The following is a 25682-nucleotide window of genomic DNA, read 5'->3' as shown; positions in this document are numbered from 1 at the left end:
CGTTCTCGGAGTAACGGGCCGCTCAGCGATATTCTTCTTTATTTTCCAGCAACATAGAAACGTACAGGACACAGTGGTGGGCAACTATAGCAAGTAGCTAATCTTAGCCCTACCACTGACAAACAAGAGTACATACAGTGGCAAATGATAACAAAAAACAGCAATAAGAGACAAAACAGCAAATAAGAAAACAGCAGATGGGCGATATAAATAAAGGATAACATGCTAAAAATGATCATAATGTTTTGAAAAAGGAATAGTTTTCCGTAGGCAGCTAACGCATTTAGTCAAGTGTAAACCGTTCGAATATTGATTAGAAATATTTGCCAGAGGCAGGGAAATGTTTTGCATCTTTCTCTCAGTGTCATTGGTGTTGTCAGTTACAAAATGCACTACGCTGAGAGAAAGTGCAGACGTTTTGAACTTGTTTTTCTCGTGGTCAGAAAAAGCTTGGGACAAAACATACCAGACACACGCTTGGCACTCACGATGAATAGTAGGCTATGATTTATTAGTCGATATCATAGAATGGACCTTCAGTTTGGTAATAAAGAGACATTGCCATTATAAATCATGTTATTCTTCTGCGGCGATAGACCGTACGTTTTACTGTTACTGCAGGGAGATAAAAGTGATCCAGTCAGCACATTTGTAGAACGGCAGTTATATAGCTATAGTCCAGTAGACAACCCCCATAGGTACGTGGCTCTGTAATAGTAACAGATGTAAAATGTAAGCTGCTGCTACGTTTGATATGCATCAAGTATAAAAGGCAGTGAAACTCTTCAAACTTATCAGCGATGACAACCCTTACGGGTGATAGCAGACCCATGAAGACAGTTTCATTCCTACTTGCACTCAGACATGTAAAAAGACCAGACAATTAGTACCCAGAGACGTTTAATTGCTAACATGTCTATGCTATATCTCGCAAACTTTTAATCGAAGAATCCAGACAATTTGGCAAGTATATTGATGGATCCTGCATCGTATCAGTATGTATCCTGCATATACACTATTCTTATCATGTGTTATTTAACAGCCTTAGACAGACGATGCCAGATGTATTTTTTTAATTCTCCTTTGATGTTTGCAATATCTTGATTTCCAGAGGCAGGCATGAATAGTTGGGCTGTCATTAAAACGGTACTACAGGCGGATTCTACATTTACGGTATCAAAGGAATGTAAAATCGCCTGAGTAAACTTTTGCGAGGCCTTCGACCTCTTGCAAAATGTGAAGATGGGTGCAGCATATTCAAAACGAATCTTCATAATGGTATTGTCAACAGATGGCACGGTCCTGCAGTTCAATGAAATATTTTTGGCACTGCTGAGAGAAAACTTTGACAGTTTTCATACATTTTGTAAACTTTTGTGAAGCCTTCGACCTGTTGTAAAAATTGAAGATGCGTGCAGCATATCCATATCGAAAGGTTTTCATATGATAGTGTCAACATATGCCACGGTCCTGCAGTTCAATGAAATATTTTTGGCACATGTAACCCTGCTGAGAGGAAAATTTGACAGTTTTCATACATTTTGTAAACTTTTGTGAGGCCTTCGACCTGTTGTAAAAATTGAAGATGCATGCAACATATCCACATCGAAAGGTATTCATATGATAGTGTCAACATATGCCACGGTCCTGCAGTTCAATGGAATATTTTTGGCACATACAACTTTGCTTAGAGGAGAATTTGACAGTTTTCATACATATACTAAATACATTTTTCATCTACTTTGACATCTCACAATTTCTTACTTTTTTACTCATTGCCTATAGCTAATATATATAAAATGTATATCAAATGCATGTCAAAAGCGAGTTACTTTGACATCCAATCACGTAAATGTGCGCACTTTTATGGTTTAATGACTGGGACATATTGTTATCAGTCAAAACACATTATGATTAAACTAGAGATGTGACTTTAGATCGTGTATTCATATGTACAGATGGTCCTAGCAATAAGCTTTGATATCAGGCGACGTACACAGTATTGATTATATCTTATGGCAGATCTTTATATGATTGCATCATATCAATCAATCAATCAATCAATCGTCGATAGGCAACTATCAGCTGATCTGAAGGGAGAATAAACTAGTCGTAAGGTACTTTCAAAATCATAAAAAATTATATAAGCGTCTCTTCCTTATTAACCCGCTTTCAAAGTTTCTAACACAAAAGTTTTCTGCTATTACGCTAAGAAGCCACCAGCGCGCCCCAGTGTTCCTAATACCTACCCAAATACCAAAACAATTATACATACCTATTCACAGTATCTAGGGAAATTCTACCTACATACAGTTCACCCACATACAAACGGAGCTGAAGATATTACCATCTTATCAATAGCAAAACGGCATGTTTTGCTATTGATACTAATGTGCCTTGCCTGAATCATAGATAGTAAGAAATTTGTGGAAAAGTTCAATACTAGAGTAACGTTAACACTAGTACTTGTGTGATAGTTCTTGTACGCCTCTTATAACGTAGGTTACGAGCATCAATGTCATGATAATGATAGTGATGGTTTTGATGATTACTGATGATACTGATGGAGTATCATATTGATATGGTAATCGTTTTAAAATCCTTCGATACATTCCAAGAAGCCGCAGCTGCAATATCGGGGTGACACAACGTATACATCTTGATAAAAGTCATTAGTTTTCATTACCAAGAAACGCCTGGCGTAGAACCAATCTTTCCAGTCCAATAGTTAGTTTCCTGCATGCTTTATGACAAGATACCAGCGCAGATAAACGCGTTGACCGTGATGAATTCAGTGGCAATGCATTTATGACTGACAGGCTTCGAAGGAATTCTAAGTACACAGAAAGGCAGACAGTTGGATTGTCTTAAGGGGATCCAGAATGACAAGATAAGCAACAGACTGCCGAGTTACGATAACCTTGCTTCTGCCTCACGGCTGTTAAGTGCTGACACGTGACAGACGGCTCTAATCATCCCACCACTCACTTAAGGGCATTCCCGCAGTCGATAAGAAAATGCTCGGCGAGAACCTCTCATTTGGCACGTTCAAGAACCCGCGCACGTTTCGTGAACAAAGCAGAAGCAAGTGTAAGATCCGTGTCTGAGACACTTGAGTGCTTTTGTGCCGTCAGGGTGTATTTAAGCGACCTGCCGGTATGATAGGGTTGAAGCCTTTTTCCCCTGCTGACCTGTAGGAGATACTCTCCTGCTCTGATGTATTCTTTCGCCTTCAGCACAGGAATTGGAACTTAGATGTCATTTTTCTGATTCAGAAATAACTTGCCCTCGCTAAAGGCAGCCCACGAACATTACGAACGTGTACTCAATGTGCTTCTGCCTTTTTGAATATTGCTGGGTTATGTTTTTATATGACCTGTGCAGAATTTGCAGATGTGTTGAATCTCTTGAAAAAATTACACTTAAATTAGAAGCATATTAGTATTTGCATAATCAAAAAATACAGCGTTTTACCTATGTTTTAATAAACACATTTCACTTTTGCTAAAACAAGATAGATATTACCCAAATAACAGGATTTTGAAAAAGGATTTCGGATTAAGACGTTTATTCAAGTGTAGTACTGTTGCAATTTGGTACATTTAAATTCACCACACATTTTATCAACTCCAGAAATAAGTACTCTCCGAGTCGATCCCACTACTATGCATTTTATAGGTGGCCCCACATGCCTGGTGACGTAGCGCATATGTTGGCCATTAATAACGTTTGTCCCCATGGCCATACGTACTCTGTCATTGCATGTAAAGTGATAAATGTTTAATGAAGCCCCTTAGTCCCTTAAAAACCATGGGATGATAAAACGCACATTTTCCTGATGCGACGAATTTCATGGATTATGCGTTTTTACAAGCAAGGCATGTCCCTGTCTTTCATCAGCTGTTACTATAGGATGTGATAAATGATTTTACATCCTAAAGTTTAGTTATGTGACTTTATTACCTGGAATTTTCACCCCCTGGTGGCCCTTAAATACAGTACTACTCAGACATAAGAGGATTAAAAGGGTAAATCAGTAATGACTAGTAACAGAATTTGATCTCGTAAATTGCTGATTTGCATATGGCATTCAAAGTAATAGAACACGCCTCGCTTAATCCAAACTCATACATGTTTTCATATCAATTACGCGTTGATGCGTTTAAGTTCAATGTGACGTTATCAGCATCTGGCAGCGTGTAATCTGCCTTTTCCGTGCCTTTGAAGAGTAATCACTGTTATTATCCTTGCAGAAAAGCTTCACGCTGATGTATATGTAATTTTGGGCATTAGTTCCGCGAATATTTTCGGGTAGTGATATACGTTTGGCAGGGATAAATATAGTTGAGTCTGTCAGTAGAGAGCCGTATTGTCAGTTTCGATGAATATATATTTTTTTTATCCCGCTACTATAGCTAGCGCACATGTGCAATTTACTGATGACATTTTGGCTGAAAACATCGCGAGTTACGGGGAGAAGAGTGGGAGAAGAGGGTCACTCGTAGCGCTGCTGCTTTATTAATTCATGATAAACCGAGCAAAGCGCGTCGATCGAAGGCAAGGCGCTGGCTGGGAGCGGGCTCCCCAGGGCGGCTCTCCGATTTGTCAGGTTAACGAGACGCCGCGCGTGATCACATTTCCAGGCGGACCAAACCTTGACCCTGCCCGAGGGAGGTCGTTGAGCATCACCCATGATTTCTCTTGGTAAAGACTCCAGAAATAGTGTCTTAAGTTCGCCTCAGCTGCGACGCCTCCAGGGCATGAACCATGTGAAAGTAGTAAAACATTCATCTCAAAGACACAAAACTGCTCTACGGTTGGACTTCCACCATCCAATGTTTATAATTCAGTCCACACATAGCAAGGATCACATCGCACAAATGTATCTTGTCATAAAGCGTATCTGCCTGTATGTTATTGCTGTCAAGCAGCATGGGCCACGGTGTAATCTACAGCCAGTGTAAGAGAGAGTAGCAGATTGAAGACCTCTGCTGAGGCTGCAACGATCGGAGATTGAAGACCATTGCTGAAGCTGCGGATGAGCAGGAAAGGTTGATACTCTAGTTGGGCATTAGAGACAACATGGTAACATGTATAGATGGTAGTAAATAATTCAAGAGGGAAAGACGTCCGGCCGGGTGACCTTGACTCTGCACGTTATGTTCTATCATCATCAGAGGTGTTCATAGATATCAATGTTGTAATTCGTTTAGCCTCAGACAGGCTGTATAACATGAGAGGCTTGAAAACTGTACAGGCACTGCGATCACTCTCCAGTATCTAGAAATACCAGTTTGTAGATTATACCTGATACTAGTTTTATCACTGTGATGATATCGTTGTCTATTTATCTGATGCGAATATTATTAATAAAACCATGAATATACCCTAAACAAGACGATTTGTCTGTTTGAGCCATTCTTGATGGCAATATACCATATTATTTGATACATTAAAGAAAATGGCTTTAGAAGCGTTTTCGTTGTCGAATATTATGTTAATTTAGATTTACATATTTTGTTACTAAATTGATGATATATGATGTATATGAGTAAGTGTTCAACATAATGGGTATACGTGTGTTGTGTGAGTTCCATATCTACTAAACGGACCACCTAAAATGACCTATGTAACTTGTTTTCGGAGAATTTATCTTTTGAAAACCAAGCACGCAATGGATGTGGTTAGGTTCTTTGGGTTGAAAGAGAGCCATGGTACCCAGAATACAAATACATTCCCAAGTGCAGTTGCAGTTGATACCTTTGAACGGCGGCAACTAAAGCACACAATAAACGGAACCTGAGCCCCGGGATGTCCTATGAAAGACTTTTGTGTGTATTTCATCGCATCCGAATGACCTTCGTGGGGTTTCTGTGACATCGATTATATCCAGGGTAATAAGGAAGCTGACAGAGTGATTGATCAACATATAACCCAGTGGACTGACCTGAAATTGAGTTTCGGAAACTCCGTGCTATTTCCGGTCTTGCCGGATCTTTATCGAGAGCCATTCTAGAAGGAGAAACGAGGGCATGAAAGGCATCCAATGCGATTTCAGAGCAGCAAAACTGGAATGTTCTGAATAAGGCAATCTTTATGATATTGACACATACTGCTTTACATTAGCACATTTCAATCAGTATTTCATACTTTGGGTATTTAAAACTGCAGAAGCAAGCCCCAAGATGAATCATTTATTTTCTGGGTGGTACCCTAAATATCAGACAAGGGCCCTTCCAGTAACCATTTTCCGTCAGAATTTTGGGAATTTTTACTCCACGAGGGTCAATATACATTGGGACTGTGTGGTTTCAACTCAGTATGTAGATAAAGGACTAGAATGGTGACTTTTGAAAAATCGGGTTTCCCAGCCCTAAAAACTGCACCGGATGCCTTTAAGGACAGTGAATTCGAGCTTTCCTTTATGTTTCCTCCGACTTGCTTCTTTTTTTTACTTCGCTATCTAGCAATGATACTAGAATTTTTAAATTTGAATGGTAAATACTTGTCCTTTACCTAGTATGTATTGACATTGACCGGACACAGCACGTCGTCTTCTGAACACGTTAGTGGAATGCAGAGTGAGGAAGATCGAGTCACAGTGACTCAAATACGTCTTCCCATGCTCCCTAGGTAGTGTCTACCGTTCCCCATGAGTGCTCAATCTCGTGGAATCTCGTTGGATGTCTGAAATCTTCGAAGCGAGAGTGTCTATGAATAACAAGTGGCGTCTCCAGCCTCCGCGGCAGATCCTCTCAAATTGCATCGTGAATCCTCCTGGCAGGCCCGAGCTGTCTTCTCCCACATCCGTTATCTCTGGATTATTTTCTCGACTTGTGAATGTCAGGTTGGATGCGGAAGACTTTACCTTCAATTATCATGCTTTACGTATAATGATGACCGGATTTGTTACAACCATAGTGGCCCTTGCAACGTCACTTAAGTTATCAAGAACCATATATTTGATAGATATGTATTAAATATGTATACCTCACACTTTATACTTCATACTTATTATTTATATAAAAGAGAAAGAAACGTTAACTATAAAGGTAACATTTGCAAAGCAAATGCATAATGTTTACCTTCGCATATGGTCTGCTCTGTTAATTCTTACTCAAGCACATTCACATAAATGGACATGAATCTAAATCCCTCCTACTATAAAATTGCAGCATTATGCAACCCAACACCAGTTATCATGGTGAGAGCCAATCTGGTCATTGCCCATGTCAGAGGTCAGTGTTTGGAACGGAAGAAGAAGAAGCGTAGCAAAAACAATATGTTTTCCTTCGGTAAACATAATCAAAGTTGAAGATATTAATTATCAGAATATTCAAATTGGGAACGGAAAAGAACAAAATATTTATGCCCTTTCACAAGTGTGTCTTTCATAATGATTATGCATAAAGGCAAAGTGATTTTATTCCTATCTAGATCTTGACGCACATGTGCTACTTTTAGAGTCCGGGAGGAAATTGTGTTTTAACAATGGTGTTCTCTGAGATAAGAAGACTAAGTAATCCTTTCAGCCAGCTTTAATCATGCATTAGCAGGTGCGCCGTGCGACACGGGCTGAGACAAGAAGGCGCCGGCCACGCATGTATAAGACTGAAAGATAGATGCTAAGTTACAAGAACTTTTCTCTGTATCTACAGGCACAGCGATTGAGGTATTTCTCACAGGCAGCATCACATCATGTCGGAAGGCAAACCAGTGCACGTAAGGTAACAGTCTTTATATGCTTCGTAACGATTTGCTCTTCTGTTCAAATAGTAGGTGACTTTAAGATAAGTGTAGACAGGTACATTGTGACTGGTGCTTTCTTATGTGTATGCAGCTTGACATATCCGAGCATGGTCGCATTAATTTTACTGCCATTTCCATGGACACCATCATGTCCTTCATGTAAAGGCTATTTTGAGGTGAAAGCTTTAAAGAAAGAGTACATCTTGTCAACGGAGTCTGTGAGAGTGTGGAGGGGGGGTGACAAAAAAAGGAAAAACCTCTTTTGTTTTGATTTTTTCTTTTATATCGGATTGATTACTTGCATTCCTTATTTATATTATCTATTGTCTCTACGTTTAATTATTTGATTCACATGTTTAATTTTGTCACACACTCACTGTATTTAATGTGATTTGTTTTATGTCATTACGTAACTTGTTTTGTTCGGCTACCTTGGAAGTCAGCTGTTCTAAACTAAAGGTAGTACCCAATGAATAAATAAAAATTGTGGTGTTGGCGTCAGCTGGGTGGTATTAGCATATGTTTCAGCGTATGTTTCCTACCGTCTTCGGTTCATCATCAGCTTTAATTAGTTATATAAAATCGATGCCTTATTAATGAAATCACCACAGTGGGGTGATTTGCAGTGGTCAGCAGCACTTTTTAATTTATGTGATGAAACACCGAAACATGCATGGAAACAATGCATTCATTACACATCTTGTTTTTAATTGTGATATTGTAATTTTACGAACTAAATTTGTAAAGTTCTTGAAGCAATTGAGATCTGCACCAAACAAATAATCCCTCAATATGATTTATAGATATTACCCTTAAGCACAAGAACCAGATTGCAAGCCATTATTCTTTGTACGCCAAAAACAGTTACTCAAGCAACTGGATATGATTTTGAAAACGTCAGACGTTTCAGCTAGTATCCACTAGCTTTCGTCAGTGACTGAGAGACCAGAGGGGAAAGCAGGTTTATAAGTACAACCTGTTGATTGAATGCAAATAAAGCGAAGACAAATTATTCTTTGTAGATTGATTAATTTTTGGCGTTCAATTGTTAAACATAATTTCGTTCCATCCTTTTACAGAGTTAATTCTGGCGACTCAGGAACATTGAATTGAAATAAATTTACGGGTGTTCCTTTGTGGTTACATCCTCTTTAAACGGCTTTAATAAGTTATCATCACCTTGGCGTCCTTTTTATTTCATCTAAAGCATTTATTTGGCCCCAAGTGTGTCTTTATGTCTTCTTTTATTTGTAAAAGTGGCATTTATTGCTCTTGACATATCACTTAGCTAGCGGCAAAAATAAAACAATATTGAAATGTTGAAGGGGTTGATAAAGATGTTGCACTTATTATTGTTATTTCTTCCGGAAGGTATGTATCTAGGGCGAGCAGGGGGTGTTTTTGTCATTTGCTCCGGACGAACATTTGCCACTAATTCTATCAGCTAATCACTCCCAGGGGACCTTACATCACGTGACTCGCCTCCTATTGGACCACCCCGTTCCCAACGCTGCCTAATATGGTGTTGTCACGTGACTGTGCCCATAAGAGGTAATTCATTATTCAGCAATATAAAGCTCCAGGGATGAGAGCCCATCTATACCTTTTGTAACAGGACACTTTGGCCGCCGCACCTAGCTGACTGTACCTCAGGCTTTTCTACCACGGCTACAAAACAACCTAGGTGAGCTCAGCTTTTTTACTCTAGTCTCCTAAAAAGCTTAACGTTTTAACATTCAGTTAACGTCCATGTCCAAGTTGTGTTTTTTTCATCTGATGTTGACATGTTTAAGGAGCTATGCTAGGAATAAGTGTGATATACCTCGCGTGGTGGCGTTGGCATTAAGATGATGGAAGCTAAAAGCGGAGTCTGATTCCCCACAGAACTGAACACAATCTACAGAGGCCGTTAGCGGGACATTTAGGGTAATTCTTCTCCCGCGTGTGGTCGTCTGGAGGCTTGCGATAGTGGGGCAATACTCTCGATTTGTAAGAGAAGAGAACGTAGAGACTTTCGCCTCATCCAGCTATGTTCCTTACCTGACTCCTCTGTCCTGAGTGATAGTCCCATCGGCGATTTCAAAGAAATGAAACACAGTCCTGGCCCAGCGCCATCTGAGTTTTAGTTCTCGCTAATGAACCTATCTTGCTGTGGTGGAAACAGTTTTTTTGTCATCCAGTGCCAAATAACATCTCTGGCTGCTAGTCTGTTCGTATTAGGAGTTGGAATTGGGAGCGTTACACCCCCTTAGGGAATGCTTACCTTAATTACCTTTCCAACTGCTCTTTTTGCTTGGCAATGAAAAGGTTAGATTGACTAGCAGTTCTTCTTTGTTGGGAGGGTTTTGAGACTTTTGCTGTTGAGACATCCCTTTTCAAGTCTTGTGATCAAAGAGTCACTGTGGTATTGAACGTTGTAAAGAAGGTATCAGTAGTCAAAGCATTTTTTTCATTATGTACGGGGTCAATGAAACGGCCAACGCCCAGGTGCTATTCATATTCAAATACAGGTCACGCTATATGAATTGCTCGTAAGGGGGCGTAGGAACCCTCTTTTTCGCAAATTGATTTGTTCACGGTGTCTCCGATCAGATTGCAGGCATGCAGCGGCGCGCCACAAATGCGCCGTCCCCCGTGCAAAGCCTCTGCACACCGAGGAGTAGGATTACTGCTGCGTACTGGCTTGATGGTTTCAGTTATTCCCGGCAGAACCGGGTGTACGATTCCCTACTGCTACACTATCGTCCAAACGTTCACGGCCGCATTAGGTTTAGCAGAAGAAAGCTGCGTCCAATTAACTAATCGAAATGTATGGTGCCGCGCATGAGATGAATCCAATCTATCGAACGCCAGCTCCGAACTTTTGAAAGCAATCATGGTGACATGTCGGGAGATGAGTTAACCAATAGGCACCTTAAAAGCACGCCAAGCAATTATTAGGAACACAGGCAGGCCTTATTCCATTAGCCGTTATTAGATTTGTGAGGTATGAACGCTGGCTTGTCAAATTTGACGAGACATACCGCCCCTTCCGCACGGAAAAATGGGCCAAAATGATGCCTGGATTTTCACAGACTGCACTGGTGACTACAAAGCAGGTTCTATGTTTTTCAGATCCATGCTACTGCAGCGTAATGGATAGGTAACATCATGGCGGCACATTGTCTATCATGGCAAATCCTTTCATACCTTTATTCTCTCGTACCGTATGAAAAGGCAGAATCGGGGTTGTGGTTTGGAGCTTTTAGTAGCACTCAAGTGGCAAATGATGGTCGTTAGCACGAGACAATGCCGCGACATAATGCGGAGAGAATAGAGATGCATCCTCACGTTCTGCCTGGCACGCAATTGGCCATTTACTGTCAGGGCTGATTTATTGAGTGAACACACCTAATTAACAACTGGCATCTACTCAAAAGACATGTGAAAACTCAACATCATCAACGCAAAGTATCATGATCACGGGAAATTGTGTTATTGGTGATCAAGAATGTAAATATATTTCAAACTTACAAATGCGTTTTATTTTATATTTATAATCGTAATAGCATTAAACGTTAACGTGAACAAACCACATGAATTTTGGTGGCGCTACTTTTAAATAATGCATTCCCTCCTGGAATATCTACGTCGCCATCTGATAGGATCATGATAAGCCGCCTGGCTGTGCATTCCGAAACGACGCGGAGTCATGTTGTTGTAACTCAGGTCATTCAAAAGGCAGAGGCTTTAGACGGCAAATCTGAAAAAAAGGGTATTCTGTGAAAACTGCCATTGAGTGGATTATAGATATTCCTGAATAAGCAGGTTAAGAAAAGGTAACCCAATTATCATGTAGAGTGTGAGCTAAAGAGTACAAGTGAAGGACACTGAAGTAGATTCTGTTCAATAACGCCACTTTCAACGACCACAATTTCTTCTGGCCTGTCAGTTGTAAAAACGATGCACTCAGAAACAGCGATAGCACTTCACCTACAAGGCATACAAGTGTATCTCCGACTCAAATGTCCTCCCTCGAGTGAACTATTTCTTGGATTCTTTCCCTCTCCGCAACCGACAAACATTCTTATCTTCGGCATCATCCAAACATTACCTGCCGTCGAGTCGACAATGATGAATTGTGTACCATCCTGAAAGGATGAGATAAGATGGCCAGGGCTTTTGAACTCATGTGACTGCTCATGGCGTGGCTTAGGTTATCGTAACATGCAGCCTTTCGGGGGCGTGGCATCTTTCTCCAAAATGACGAGGTCGACATCCTCTATGCAGTATACATGTTACCGCTGAAATCGAAATACATGATTTTAATTTAGGCCACACCAAGTAAATTTTATGGATGACGTCCGCGCGCGCATTGATTTTGGCCTGTTCCTAGAAAAAAAACAAGAAATTCCGCTTCCTGTAACTATGACCAAAGAGTCACGACAGTGCCGCAAATCGTTAGATTGACGTGAACCCCGTAAGGCAAAATGGGTAAAGAGCACATGCTTTGTTTCTGCAGGCCTGCAAAAATGTGATGAAAGAAACAGGACAGGACGATAACTGCTGTTCCACCTGATTTATTGCTGTTTTGATGATGAATAAGACTTTTTGCTTGTTACACTGTGTCACCTCATTCTGTGTCCTAACATTTGTTGTCTCTTAGTATATTTCTAATCTAGGCATCTTGTTTTTTAGGGCCCTTCTTGTTTTTTTTTTGCCCTCTCGCATTAGATTTAGGGTCTCCAAAGGACGTCATCCATAAAATTTACTTGGTGTGGCCTTATAGTATATCGGTAATATGTTTGGTGTTCAATGATTTGTGTTTTCTGTAATTGCATGAAAGTGTAAAATTTATTGTTGTTTTAATAACTGATTGGGTTTTTTTGCGTGCAAAATGGGCAGACATTGCCGCGCTGGTGGCCCACTGCGGATAGCCAAATGAGTTCTGAGCAGGCGAATTGCCCACAAAAATCAATCGTTCTCTTGGGATTGGATAAGAGGGAGCAGGTGTGCTCTACACAATGGGTGTGGTCTGAAAATATTCCCTTCGATTTTCATTACTAATTGTACTGGTTACCCACCAATAAGCGAATCCCTTTACCACAGTATTCAGTAAAGTATCACGAACGAAGACGGTGGCCTCGGAGAGCAACATTTTGGTACTAGGGATACTTTAGAATTGTAAGCCTAGTTTAGGGAATATCATAAATTCTTAATCACATTCAAATGATATTTGACATTTTATTTGCTGCTGAGGGAGCAAATAATATTTCACGCAGACAGAAGGTCGAGGACAACTGCGATATGACATTTTTTGATGACGATGATATTACAAATATAATTGTCAGCTAACGTTTTACCTCAACGGTGACGTTAGCCGATCGATCTCATTTAAGTATTCATCAAGCTACTCTGACATTTCGCTTGTCTTTACGTAATAAAATCCGTCACAATTGACATTTATCATTGGAGCTTCCTGGATTCATGGTCTCGACCTTGATTATTGCGAAAGGCTATTGGTAAAATATGTTAAATGTTAAAATAGTCTTACGTCATTTCTGTAAACTCAGCGGACCTTGTATTCACGGCTTTATCTTTTCCCATAGAGTCCAGTAACTGATGAAATGATTGATTGATTGATTGATTGATTGATTGATTGATCGTTTGCTTCCATGATTCATCATAATTTGACTATTATCATTATACATCCAGGACATGCGTTATCGGGAACTGTCTTGTGCTCTTCAACGTTTTGCAGAGCATAGCCAGATCACACGTCGTTTCAACCAACGACAGTAACATTCAATTTGGCGTATTGGGCTACAAGAACTAACTTGTATAACTGTGCCTAACGTAAGACAACTTTATAAAACATAAAAGCTACCGAGAGCCGTATGATGACCGGTTATCAACCCAGACTTTGAGGCTTAAAACTGCCTGATAACTTAAAGAGTGCGTATCTTTAACAAAATGAACCCGAAGCTAATATTATGATCCCTTCATCTGAAGGCCGCATTTGTCCCGAGGCTGTTTGATAGAGTACATCTTTTATCTGAATACCACCCTAACTGTCTATGACGGGTTATATCTGATTAGCTTTAGGCATGGACATCGTGATATTACATCGCTAACTTGAAGGGATTCTAATTGCTTACGGTATACGCAGAGATAATGAAGAATAAATAACAACCATATTGTTCTCCGTTGATGTTCTGAAGAAGCCCTCTTGGTACACACAATCTACGGTGCAAATTCCCTACCGATGATTTATTGCACATTATCAAAATCTTATTATGGAGAAGCAATAACCTAAAGGCAGTCATCGCTCTGTAAGGGGAACGGTATAAATGATTAATAGACTTCATTGTTTGTTCATTTCAAAGGACATTTCGTTGATGGCATTAACCGTACCTAGGTACTGAAAGACCATAAAAAGCGAGATGCGTTTTCACATACTCATTTGTGTGTAAATTATAATGATTGGATATATGATCATAAATCAACATTCCTCGAGCAATTCAATTATGACTATAGCCCAATAAAATTGTGTAGGAAATTATACTTGATCTGTATGTTCCTCCTATCTTTCCTGAGAAACTCAGGATCCAGCTACATCTTAAGACATATTTTGTATCCGTCAGTTCTGTAACAATGAGTCTCTGAGGGTAAATTCAGGTAGCAATTTCCGCCTTGTCATCATTAACAGTTCGCGTGCCCTGCGCCATATCCGAGCTCCCCTACTATTCATCAATGCTACAGGCATTGTCAGAGGAGCACCTCACGTTGTGACCCCCACGTTAATTCAGCTTCTCACCTGGCATGTTTATGTTACAACACCGCAGACAGGCGCAAAGATCACCCGGAGTTTGACGGGATTTATCCCGACAGCGCACGGCTCATGGCGAGGGGCGCTGATGCTCCTACAAGGGTACCAGAAGGACATGCGCGGCCACGCTGAGCCGCTTTTACGATACACGAAGTCACATCAAAGTTACGCGACATGGGCGCGCGGCGTTATTGAACATGAATGATGAATGAAGTTATGTACTTGAGACACTTTCAAGTGTGACAGGAATATGCCGTATATGACAGAGGAGATGCGTCCATATGTGCATGGTGATTACCCAAGACGTGTCTTTCAACGTTCCGTTCTTTCACCTGTTATTATATACGCTGTGAATACATAACAAGGAATTCACATTTCAATAGATAATCTTACTGCGTACATGAGAAACTTTAAATTGTTCTCTAGGAATTTCCAAAACTTGATCTTCCTCAGCTTTCTGACCCAACGCATTGCTTTGCCCATGTAGTTTTGTTCACGTGTGACGTCATCAATGGGTCAAAGTTCGTTGGAAGTCGATATCGTCCCCCCGTCACGTGTACTTAGATAAAGAATTACAGACGCATGTCTTTGAATTACATATTCAACAGCAAGCCAGTCGTGCACTATGTAGTTAGCCAACCAATTTGACATAACACTCGTCGTTCCTTCAGAAAAGCATCAAGGTTCAGATTTTGAAATCGCCAAGTTTCATCGCCCATCGTGGATTATTCTACTTCATGATATAAACTATCCCTCGACTTCGAACGGGACGCCAATACAACGATTTATCCCCAGCTAAAAGATTCAACAGTAGAAACAATCTAATTTCACGCCCTGGGCACATCAGCGCACAGTCGTTACTTATTCAGGAGACCCCTAGGAAATCAGGGCGTGGCATGACGGGCCTAACTAGCTAGAACCAGTCAAGAACCAGCTAAAACCAGCCAAGAATCAACAATCAAAACATAAGCTAAGTTCTCTTCATAAACGCAGGCATGAAAAATGACAGAGTAGCATAAATGTTATAGAAAAATATGCCAGCTCTTGTGTAACTCTACGAATCTAAATGAAATGTTCGGATGTTACATGTAAGTAATAGATTGCCTTGCTTTAGTTTGTTGGCAATATCTGATGTCTGAGACAAATACGTTCACACCTGGTAACTCTGGGATCATCAAATAATGATGACCCACTGATTAATGTAAAAGGTTAGATTACGGGAATTTCCAACCTGCGCAAAAGCGTTTAATAACGTAACAGATCGATGAGGTGCCAAGCCGAAAATCGATAAAATCAAAATTCCCTTTCTTCTAAAAGCTTTTTTGTTGCTTGAAAATTATGAAACTACATGGCACACTCTTGTTTCTTGGTTTTGCTAAGATTCAGTGCAAAAGAAGCTCAATAGGAAAACTGAGAGCAAGTTAAGATGGAATTTGTTTAAAGCTAACACCGTGCCCAGTGTGACCCAAGTCTGAAAACGGTCGATACGTGAACGAAATACAGGGCTGATAACCACAGCTGTCCGGAACGTGGGATTATGGGAAATCAATATCAATTTCCAGCAGCAAATGGCAAATAAACTTGGAGTAGCGGAAAATTTCGTTTCGCCGCATTGAAAGATACCCAAAGTTTATTACTAGAACGTGTATGTTTGGATTGTTTTACAAAGACAGCCGTAACATTCTTAGCTTCCGTTGGTATAATCTCATTGGTGTAGCAGGCAGGAACTCCTGTAAGCCCCAGAAAGGGCCAATTATTGATTTTTGTTATCTTCTTCGGTACGAGAGAACCTTTTCAGGGATCTATTTTAAGAGCACCTCAATTTACTTCTGGACTGGATGGAGCAGTGCTCTTTGACTTGTATTTGCTGATAATGGTCAAATATAAACCCAGCGATGGGTTCAAGGCCCGGGGCACGGAAAGGGGAGAATAAAACACGAAGTAGACAAGTCATTATCGACAAGTCATCCATATTGGCCAACTCGTATTTCGTGTTGTATTTCAAATTTTCCCCAAATCTCTTTTCAATGTGAGTTTGAATGAAGCTCCAACAGAGTGCGATAACCATCAGACCTAGACGTGACTCGCATGTACGTAAAACTGCCGTTACCTGACCCGTAGTTTGCCCTGAGGATATATACGGAAACCGATCAGCTCTTTACCCGTATAAACTTTAGTTCTTAATCGATAGCTTTGCTCTCTGATTGAAACATTAAACGAATCCCTTAATGTGCTTCTAGCTCTATTAGAGCTAAAACTTAGAGCAAAACAGGCTAGATGTACTTTATAATCAGTGTAGCGGTTACAATAGACAATCAGCAAAGACACATTATAATATCTTAAACATGATGAAAAGGTTCAATCAAAAATGATAGAGAAAATAAAGTGTATCAAAATGTTATCAGCCTCTCTTATTTTCCTTCTATCTGCAATTACTTATAATCGGTTTAATATCGTTCAAGTTTGACGAACCAACCATCTAGCTCCAGAAAATATTGCAGAACGTACGTTCCAAGAGCAAATGAAAAAGGGAAAGAAGTTTGGGTGCTCATTTGCTAGGTTCTTAAGAATTTCAGTGGTGTGCCAGCCCTCAAATACGTCCAGCTTTTATGTTTCATGCGAAAAGAAGTCCCCTATCAAAGCTATGTGATCATACTCTAGTGAGGAAAATGGTGTAAAGTGGCATTGCCCGAAAGCCCCTCATATGAAGCTGTCAGCGGTTCTGACCGGCCAGTATGGCCACAAGGCTATCGCTGCCACTGAATGGACGTCCTGGGTGATGCATGGACCATAGTACTCAGCAGGGGCAGTATTGGTCCACAAGAATGCCTGAAAAATCTTCCTTTCAGCACGTCATTCAGTGAGCGATTGGGTACGTTTGACCCCTGTCTACGCAACCAGCGCTTCTGGCAGAAGCATTTGAAAGGACCCAGGTTAACCATTGTGGCCTACTATTCATACCGGCGACGTACTCACTGTTAGGATTAAGCAGTTTCTATTCAGCGCCTGTAAGCAGCTTGTGGCCAAAGTGTACTGCGTATATTCAATTTGAAAGTTGTGCACGGAGTTCATGTAGATTTATGTCCACCCCATGCAGGCTTATGGGAAAGTAGATAGCGCTGAAGTGTGCAAAATTAGTCCACTCAGACATGTACTATTCATGTCCATCATCTGCCATGGGTGTGACTGTACGTCTTATACTCGTGCAATATTCTTTACTTCCACCTCGGTGAGCAATTCTCCATCCAAAGGAAACGTATCATTTGAGATTTGCTGAAGCTCTCAAAAACAATGATTCGTAAATTTCGAAGCTGCATTTGTGATCAAGATGTTCTGCATATTCAAAGGTGTTTGGAAGTTCATTTTCCCATAGTAATAAAAGAGACTATTTATTTGATTAATTAATAATCTGTCATAATCATATTATGTTTATGTGACCTTTATCATAAACTATACTTAAGAAAAAAAATAGATAGGAAGTATGAGTTGCTAACGCAGGAAAACATCGATTTTTTGCCGAGTTGCGCTTTCCGTGCATATGCAGCATGCATATGGGCTTGGTTTGTGAAAAGTTTGATACAGGAGTTTAGAAGTTATGTCTGGGATAAAGATTTGTATGGAATATTTGGAATAGAGAGGATCAACATGCTAAGTGGCAAAGATCTATATATGTATGCGTCTGATCATCTCAAAGTTTGCGTGAGTGGTGATCTTCTCCGCTATCATTTCAGTATTTTCACAAGAATACCGGTAGCGAGATGCGACCTGTAGGTCACGAATGCGCTGGTGTGAAGTAAAGAAGTGTGCTAGGGTCCTGACCCTGAGAGTTAGGTAGATTCTTTGCGACATTTAGGAAGATACATCTGCAAGTCAACCCTCTCTCAGGGGTACAGACAGGTGCAATCCCTGCGCGGCTTACCGCGGAATGAAGTGGAACCTGCGGGATTGCACGCCGGATTAGGTGAGATCCGTCTGGGGGACGCTTGCGGAAGGTCACGTACGTTTGACCGGTTCTAACGTTCCTCTGAGCCGGGGCTTTCCGGCTACAGACGTCGATACTGATCAGAGAGATAGAACGTCATCCGAAGCTCCCGGAATATGTACATGAGAGAGTAGTTCTGGGGTACTTTCTCAGCAAGCCCTGGTGTCCAGAAACATTTTCGTCAGTTTAGCCTTGGAAGTATTAGGTCATTAGTTTAGATCTAACGCTCTTGTCCTGCAGTTACCTCAATCTGATGTAGTCTGAGACTGTATACTAGTATCTCATCATCTTGGTCCGGACTTCCTTTTGTGCAATGAAATTGAGCTTGTGTCGTATGGGAAACGTTTCATCGAAGAAAACTACATTCTTCTGATTGTATCTTGAACGGAATTGATTTCGTAATCACATGAAGTCAATGGCCGGACCTGTTTTCAGGTAAAAAAACTTTATTTGACAGCGCCTTGTGTCTTCTTTACAATAATAAAAGGAGCTTTACTTAAGTACCACTACTGTTATCTCTTCTAGGCTACCTACATCAAATTTAAGAATGCCGTACCCTTAACACTAAGATGAAAGACCTATTGGGCCATATCCAGTCGTTGAAGTTGACTCGGAAAGTATGTGATTACAGGACGTTGTAGGGCGTTTTTTCTGCGCTTCAAAATCGATTTTCAATTTGAGGAGCGTACATATTTACGACGAAAAGTTACCAAAGGGGTCATTTTCCCGAACCCTTTTTGTGAAAGCCATATGACCCACAAAATCGTATTCATGGAATTGAATTTTAGCACGGACAATAGTCCCTCCTCTGTCCTTTTCTTCAGCTAGGTAACACTGCCGCTACGGTAATAGTTTATTGAGTCTTGGCGAGATCCTAAAAGACACTCACATTCTGTCACCATTAAGTTACAGTTACAGTCGGACTTGGCACTTCAAACCATCACATTAGAGGTCTTCGATATCGCGGGGCCTTAAATCTAGCGGCAATGGGGCCCTCAAGAGGAATTGTAAAAGAGCAATTTATATGACGTGACGTATAGTAGTACTTCTGTTGTAGTCATGGATTTCTTAGTATTATATTATGGAGATATATCAAAACGTAAGAAACAATACAAATTTCTGAATCAAACTATAAGAGGTGATATAACCATGTGCCGCCGCGCCGCGTGCCTGTGGAGATGGTGTGTTATACCGAAGGGTGGCTATACTGGCTATACAGATACAAATATAGAAAAGAGTTTTCAAGCAGATATACAATCTAATCATCAGTATTCATCAAATCGTCTGTCTCCGGTAGCGGCTCATGCCAGCTGTGATTGTTGACATCATAATTCCATTAGTACAAATCTAACACGGCTTTAGGGCATTTCAACACTCGTGGTTTATTGCCTTGTGAGCAAATAGACGCGAGTCATACAGCATTTTAACATTGTCAATGTCTATCTTGATTTTAAAACAAAACAAAATATACTATCTGAATTTATATGTGCCAAATTAGGTACGGGCCTATGTAGCTTTTTTCATGTAGTTTTTTTTTTTCATATTCTTGTTAAGAGCTGTTAGTATTCACTCTTCTTCTCTCTGCCTTTCATCTGTCTACATCTGTCGCTTCTCTCTGTCTGTGTGTCTGTCTGTCTCTGTCTATCCTGTCCTCTTCTGTCTCCTCTCTGTAGTCGTCCGAAGCACCCGAGCTTCAGGGAAGACAAACCAAGCTGACGTAAGTGTGACGTAACTGACTGCCTTCATTTTCCTCCTCTCATTGAATCACGTCTCTTTTCTCCTGTTTTGCGTTCTTTCTCTTTCAGGTGCTTACATATTTATGAAAAAGAAATATGTTTAGCAAAGGTGTACTACGCTAAATTGAACAACCAAGATTTTAACATTGCTACAATATTCCTACAAACTTTAAAGCTATTGAAGTGTGTACTAGTTTGTTGTCTTTTTCCTAAGTCGTTAGACGTAGGTCTTAATCTCAATGTTAAGTTAGTCCATGTAATGATGTTCTCTTTTCACCCCCCCCCCTCATGGCATTTGAATTGCAGGTATCCATCACTTAAAGTTACACCAACTAACCTTACTAACACTGTTACTATGGACATTGATACATAAAACTTGATGACAATATCTGATATACAAAACGTATAACTTATTTTGAAGCGAAATACACGTATATCTTCAAGTTGGATAATTCTACTAAATTGTTACAAGCTAATGAACGCATGGGAACTATAACAACTAAAAAAACTAATAAAGCTCTCATCAGGAAAGGTAAGTAGTAAAGATAGATTAAAGTCAGTCTTCACTTTCAACTAGAATGTATTCCAATTCTGTCGTAGCTTGGGACATTCAACTCTCTATCTTACCAACAGTAGCCTATAGCTAGCTCATTATATTTATTTGTTTTTTTTTTTCTTTATTCAATAAGAAATCTGGGATGCTGTTTATCAAACGTTTGTCTTGCATTGTGATAGTAAAGAAATGTTTATGGTTTGAATTCTAGTAATTTTAGCAAACAAGTGATACGTTTTCTCCCGTTTTTCTAGAAATAAATCAAGATGGCTGGACGATTCTCCCAGGATCAGCTGAAGCAGTACAAGGCGGTTTTCGAGGCTTTCGATAAGAACAAGGACGGCGTGATCAACGCGGAGGAGTTGGAAACGGCACTCAAGCAGCTCGGCCAGGCCCCGACAAAGGAAATGGTTCGGGTACGTATGCCTGCGGTGTTCGCGCTGACGTCACGGCCGCCATCTTGGTTGGTTAACCTAGAAGAGCCATACCAAATGTGGATGTGTGTAATGCCGTGTGACTGTTCTTAAACATCAAAATTCTATAAAGAATATGGAAGAAATGGTTCGGGTGCGTATGCATGCGGTGTTCGCGTACGTATGCATGCGGTGTTCGCGCTGACGTCACGACCGCCATCTTGGTTGGTTAACCTGGAAGAGCCATACCTATAAATGTGGATGTGTCCGATGTTGCGTGAATGTTCTGATACATAAAATTCAAATATGCGTCGCAACTTCCACACACGCATAAAATATGGATGAATTCATGTCATAAAAGCTATCTTCAACCGATCAGATGCATTTACCTAAACTCAACACACCATGTATAAAGTATGCACCACAGGACAGGTTGAATACTGCTTTTTATGATTTTGATACTTTATATCCCTGAAACTTCTTGTCATGCACGCACTATACTGCGCGCCTACATGATACCCGATATGCAACATCGACTTACAAATAATTGCTAGCAGATAAGACGTTGACATACCATCAACATCGATCTATCTCTGCTAGGGTAACCTCTATTGTAAAGTTCCCGACCTGAGCTGTAAAAATGATGAAATTTTATTGTATAAAACATCACAGGTTTAATCTTATTGATCTGCTGTAGGAAGTACAGCAACTGTGGATGAAGGGATCTGAAGTAACGACAGTTTTTATTGATTAATGCCCGAGGTCGAGATTCTTCATCGTTTAATATAAACCCCTCATTTTTCTAATAAGTTGATATAGATCCATTTGGGTGACGTGAATATGAATTTGACAACTTGTCCTTATGGATGATCCCAATGGTTGTTTTGGAACGGCAAAAAGTTTATAATAGTGCTGAAAATGGGTTAATAAGACGTTGTTTTTTCTCGGGAAAAATACTGTAACAGTTTTCTTTTTGGTATATCATTAGAAGTTACAACTTTGGGAGCATGAATATCCATTAAATTTTAAAGTTTTTAAATAATTTTAAATTCTTGAACGGGAAATTAAGTTATATCTTATAAGTTTTATTCTGAACATAAGATTTAGTTTTTCTTCATGACGTGTTGCTATTGGTGTACAATGTCTACCTGTACCACACATACTTCTTTCTGAATTCCACGCGACCGCCAGAGACCCGGTGCCATTCACAGGTTACCTGAACTGTGTCTCCCACCTCCTCCCACAAATGCTAATCCGTACGTCTCCGTTGCGTCCCACCAGGCCATGATGTACAATGTCTACCCGTACCAGTGGTATCACAGTCATGCTTCTTTCTGAATTCCAGGCGACAGCCAGAGATCCGGTGTCCTTCACAGGTTACCTGAACTGTGTCCCCACATCCTCAATATAAATACTAATCCGTACGTCTCCGTTCCCTCCCACCAGGCCATGATCAAGGCGGCTGATAAGGATGACAGTGGCACTCTGAACTTCGACGAGTTCCTGGGGATGGTGTACCAGGTCATGTCCAACCAGCCGGCCGAGGAGACGCTTCGTGAAGCCTTCAGAACCTTCGATAGGGTGGGTACAACTGGTCTTTACCTTTGAGCAGCCATGACAGTGTGTAAACTGGCCTTTGTCAGGCCTTTCTAAGACCTTAGGGGTAGTAGACACTTCGTGAAGGCTTCAGAACCTTCTATAGGGTGGGTACAACTCTTCTTGACTTGTGGATACTTTGCCAGGCCTACATAAAAAGTTATGGATAGTAGACGCTAAAGTCTTCAGAACCTTCGACAGGGTGGGTACAACTCTTCTTGACTTCTTCACTTCAGTTCCATATATTGCGGATACTAAATACTGGAAGCTGGCCTTTGCAAGGTCTCCATAAAAAGTTATGGCTAGTAGACGCCTCATGAAGCCTTCAGAACTTTCGTTAGTGTGCATGGGTAGAATTCGTGACTTGTTCCTTATCAATTGGCCGTTTAATCATTTTTCCCATTGAAACTTAAATAAAGAACAACAGACGGTATGACGGCGCCCTCACTGGATCGAACTTTATGTTCGTGCCGCCATCAAACAAATGAAGCCTTCAGAACTTTTGAAAGAGTGTGTGGGTAGAATTCTTGACTTGTTCCCTTCTGTACCATGCCAGATCGATCGCCCTTACACGGCCCTTACTTTGACAGTACTAGTGTGCATACAAAATACGGACAGACGTCGGAGGGAGGTACTTTATCCAGAACTGCATGTGCCTATCTAGTTTCTATGCCTGAATGGGTTAAGGTTATAGGGTCAGTTCTGGATAGTCTCCGCATCCCTCCTTCTGAATTATTTTCTTGTATGCAAAGCTAAGATTAATTAATAAACGAGACTGTGATCTTTATGGATTGAGTACTAATAGTTATTAGTGTAGCCTGGATGCCACACCCATTGCACACTATATATAGCTAGTCCCAATGTTATCAAGTGTGCAAGGGCCATCGTCGAAAGGCTCAGTATGCAGTATTTGTGGCTAGGCCCCACCAATGGAACAGCATGGAGCAATTTTACACCTCTGCCACTATTGGTTAAAACTCCCAGATATATCTTTAACAGTGGCCACCATCAGATGAGATGAAACTGTAGTTAATATACATCTGATTATGGCATCCAGTTCTAAGTATGGTTTGTTCCTTTTCCACAGGATGGCAATGGCTACATTGATCCCCAGGAACTGAAAGCAGCCATGGCCAGCATGGGACAGCGGATGACTGATGCTGAAATCGATGAGATGATCCAGGCTGCCGACAAAGACGGCGATGGCCGGGTCAACTACGAGGAATTCATCAACATCCTCCGTCCCAAGGCTTAAAGAAAGCGACAAAGCATAGGGATATACCGTGGCCTCCGAACCAGCTATCCCAGGGTTCCTTGCGTGTGCGCGAATGTGATGTCGGCCATCTTGGTTTCCTTGTAGAAGCTAGAACATACAGAGATGGGAATAGTCGGTGAATAGCTTACAGTGGAGAAGAGCAAGAATGGGACCTAAGACAATCCAGGTTAAATGTACAAGCACAAAGTAGACGGTACATGATTTTCTCATGCAACAAACCGAATTAGAACAGAAACATCCTATCTTAGCAGGTAGCTAAATACATCATATCCTTACATAAGGAATGATAGTGGTGCTCTATATAATTCATTAGAAGTATAATCCTAAAATGTGCTCGTATGAAAAGATGGTTTGTAGAAATGGCAATGGTAAATATGACAACTTTGGAGTGAGATGGAAACTAAGATGGCGGCCACATAAAAAATCGGCAAATCCTATCCGGTGACAGTCTAGCGTCTTATTCTTTCTTCCTTGACGTAGGGTTGGTGCCAGACAGTAGATCGGCAAATTAACGGTGCTCGCGTAGACGACTAACTCGTAACTGTAAATGGTTCATTATATGGGGCCAGGAAAGGGGATGTTTGAAACATGCTTGAGTCAGGAAGAAAGGGTAACGCCTATACCTTGCATGTAAAATTGCTCTGCCGTAATATGTATTTAAAAGAAAAATATAAATGTGCTAACCTTAGGTATGTCGTGTTGTGGTAAACTGAGTTGCATTTTCTAACGTTCATTCTGTCTGTCTGTCTGTCTGTCGAATAACGTTTATGAAGCATGCTGTAGAAATAATGGTCACTCCCGAGTTGCAATTTACGTTCCACATATGCACAGTATAACGACGTCTGCATGGAAGTCTGCTATATAACACGGACAATGGGAGCGTTCTTCCTCTATAGCAACTCTTCTGATACATCATTTAGTCACGAATGAACTTTGCTGCTAACATGTATGCATGACAACATTCAGAATCCTTCTTTTATCATACGTCGTCTTGCTCATATATCTGTGTAGCCCTACATTGAGTGAGTTGGGTGAGTTGTAGCTAGCTGTTGTTGTAAGTGTTGAAGCAATAATGTCTGTCGATACCCTGTCCTCGTGTTTGTGAGTAGCGGTATGTAGAATGATTGGCCCTTCAGCGGGTAGCTATATTGAAATCTCGTCTGCTTTTTTGCAAAGAAAAAACTACATTATACTCCCGCCATGCTTTGCAGCAATAACTTCGCGCGCAAGGGACTCTGGGAATCTTGTCGCTATGGCCATGGGTCCAACTTAGCCTATCTTTAACATATGTTTACAATATTTACAAGAATTTTATACGGAAACATAGCAATATACAATCTCTGGCATTTATGACGTGACGGCTAGACATCTAAGTTAGCGGCCAGTTTAAGTAGGAAACGACGTAAGGTTAAAGTAGAGTAGTTGTAGAAGCTAAAGTCCATGAACAAAGAAAACGTGAGATATTGTAATGATCATCGGTGTTGAGTTGCCCTCAGCAAAGCTTTCCCTTGTTTGAGGCCTCTGTGAATCGATCTGATCAGAAAATAAACGACAGTTTTGATCTATGAA

General features: G+C 40.7%; 1 protein-coding gene across 2 annotated transcripts; it reads left to right on the top strand.

Moving 5' to 3' along the window:
• The first annotated feature begins 9328 nt into the window (after positions 1-9328).
• LOC109477874 (calmodulin-like) lies at positions 9329-25682 on the top strand. Of its 2 annotated transcripts, XM_019779327.1 has the most exons (5): positions 9338-9433; positions 20213-20256; positions 21083-21244; positions 22688-22822; positions 23925-25682. In XM_019779327.1, the coding sequence occupies exons 3-5, from the start codon at positions 21095-21097 to the stop codon at positions 24090-24092; spliced, it is 453 nt and encodes a 150-aa protein (XP_019634886.1). In that variant the 5' UTR covers positions 9338-9433; positions 20213-20256; positions 21083-21094; the 3' UTR covers positions 24093-25682. The 2 variants fall into 2 exon arrangements, with proteins under 2 accessions (XP_019634885.1, XP_019634886.1); XM_019779326.1 differs by lacking the exon at positions 20213-20256 and having other exon boundaries at positions 9329-9433.

This window comes from Branchiostoma belcheri, unplaced genomic scaffold (assembly GCF_001625305.1).
Source record: "Branchiostoma belcheri isolate BF01 breed outbred unplaced genomic scaffold, Haploidv18h27 scaffold41, whole genome shotgun sequence".
Taxonomy (NCBI): Eukaryota; Metazoa; Chordata; class Leptocardii; order Amphioxiformes; family Branchiostomatidae; genus Branchiostoma; species Branchiostoma belcheri.
This window is presented reverse-complemented; position numbering and strand designations above follow the sequence as displayed.

Bases quoted from the DNA above. Each gene is read 5' to 3' on its own strand.
- LOC109477874 (XM_019779326.1), top strand. From the start codon at position 21,095: ATGGCTGGACGATTCTCCCAGGATCAGCTGAAGCAGTACAAGGCGGTT. The intron at 21,245-22,687 runs GTACGTATGCCT...CCCTCCCACCAG, and splicing joins CGACAAAGGAAATGGTTCGG to GCCATGATCAAGGCGGCTGA. The intron at 22,823-23,924 runs GTGGGTACAACT...CCTTTTCCACAG, and splicing joins CCTTCAGAACCTTCGATAGG to GATGGCAATGGCTACATTGA.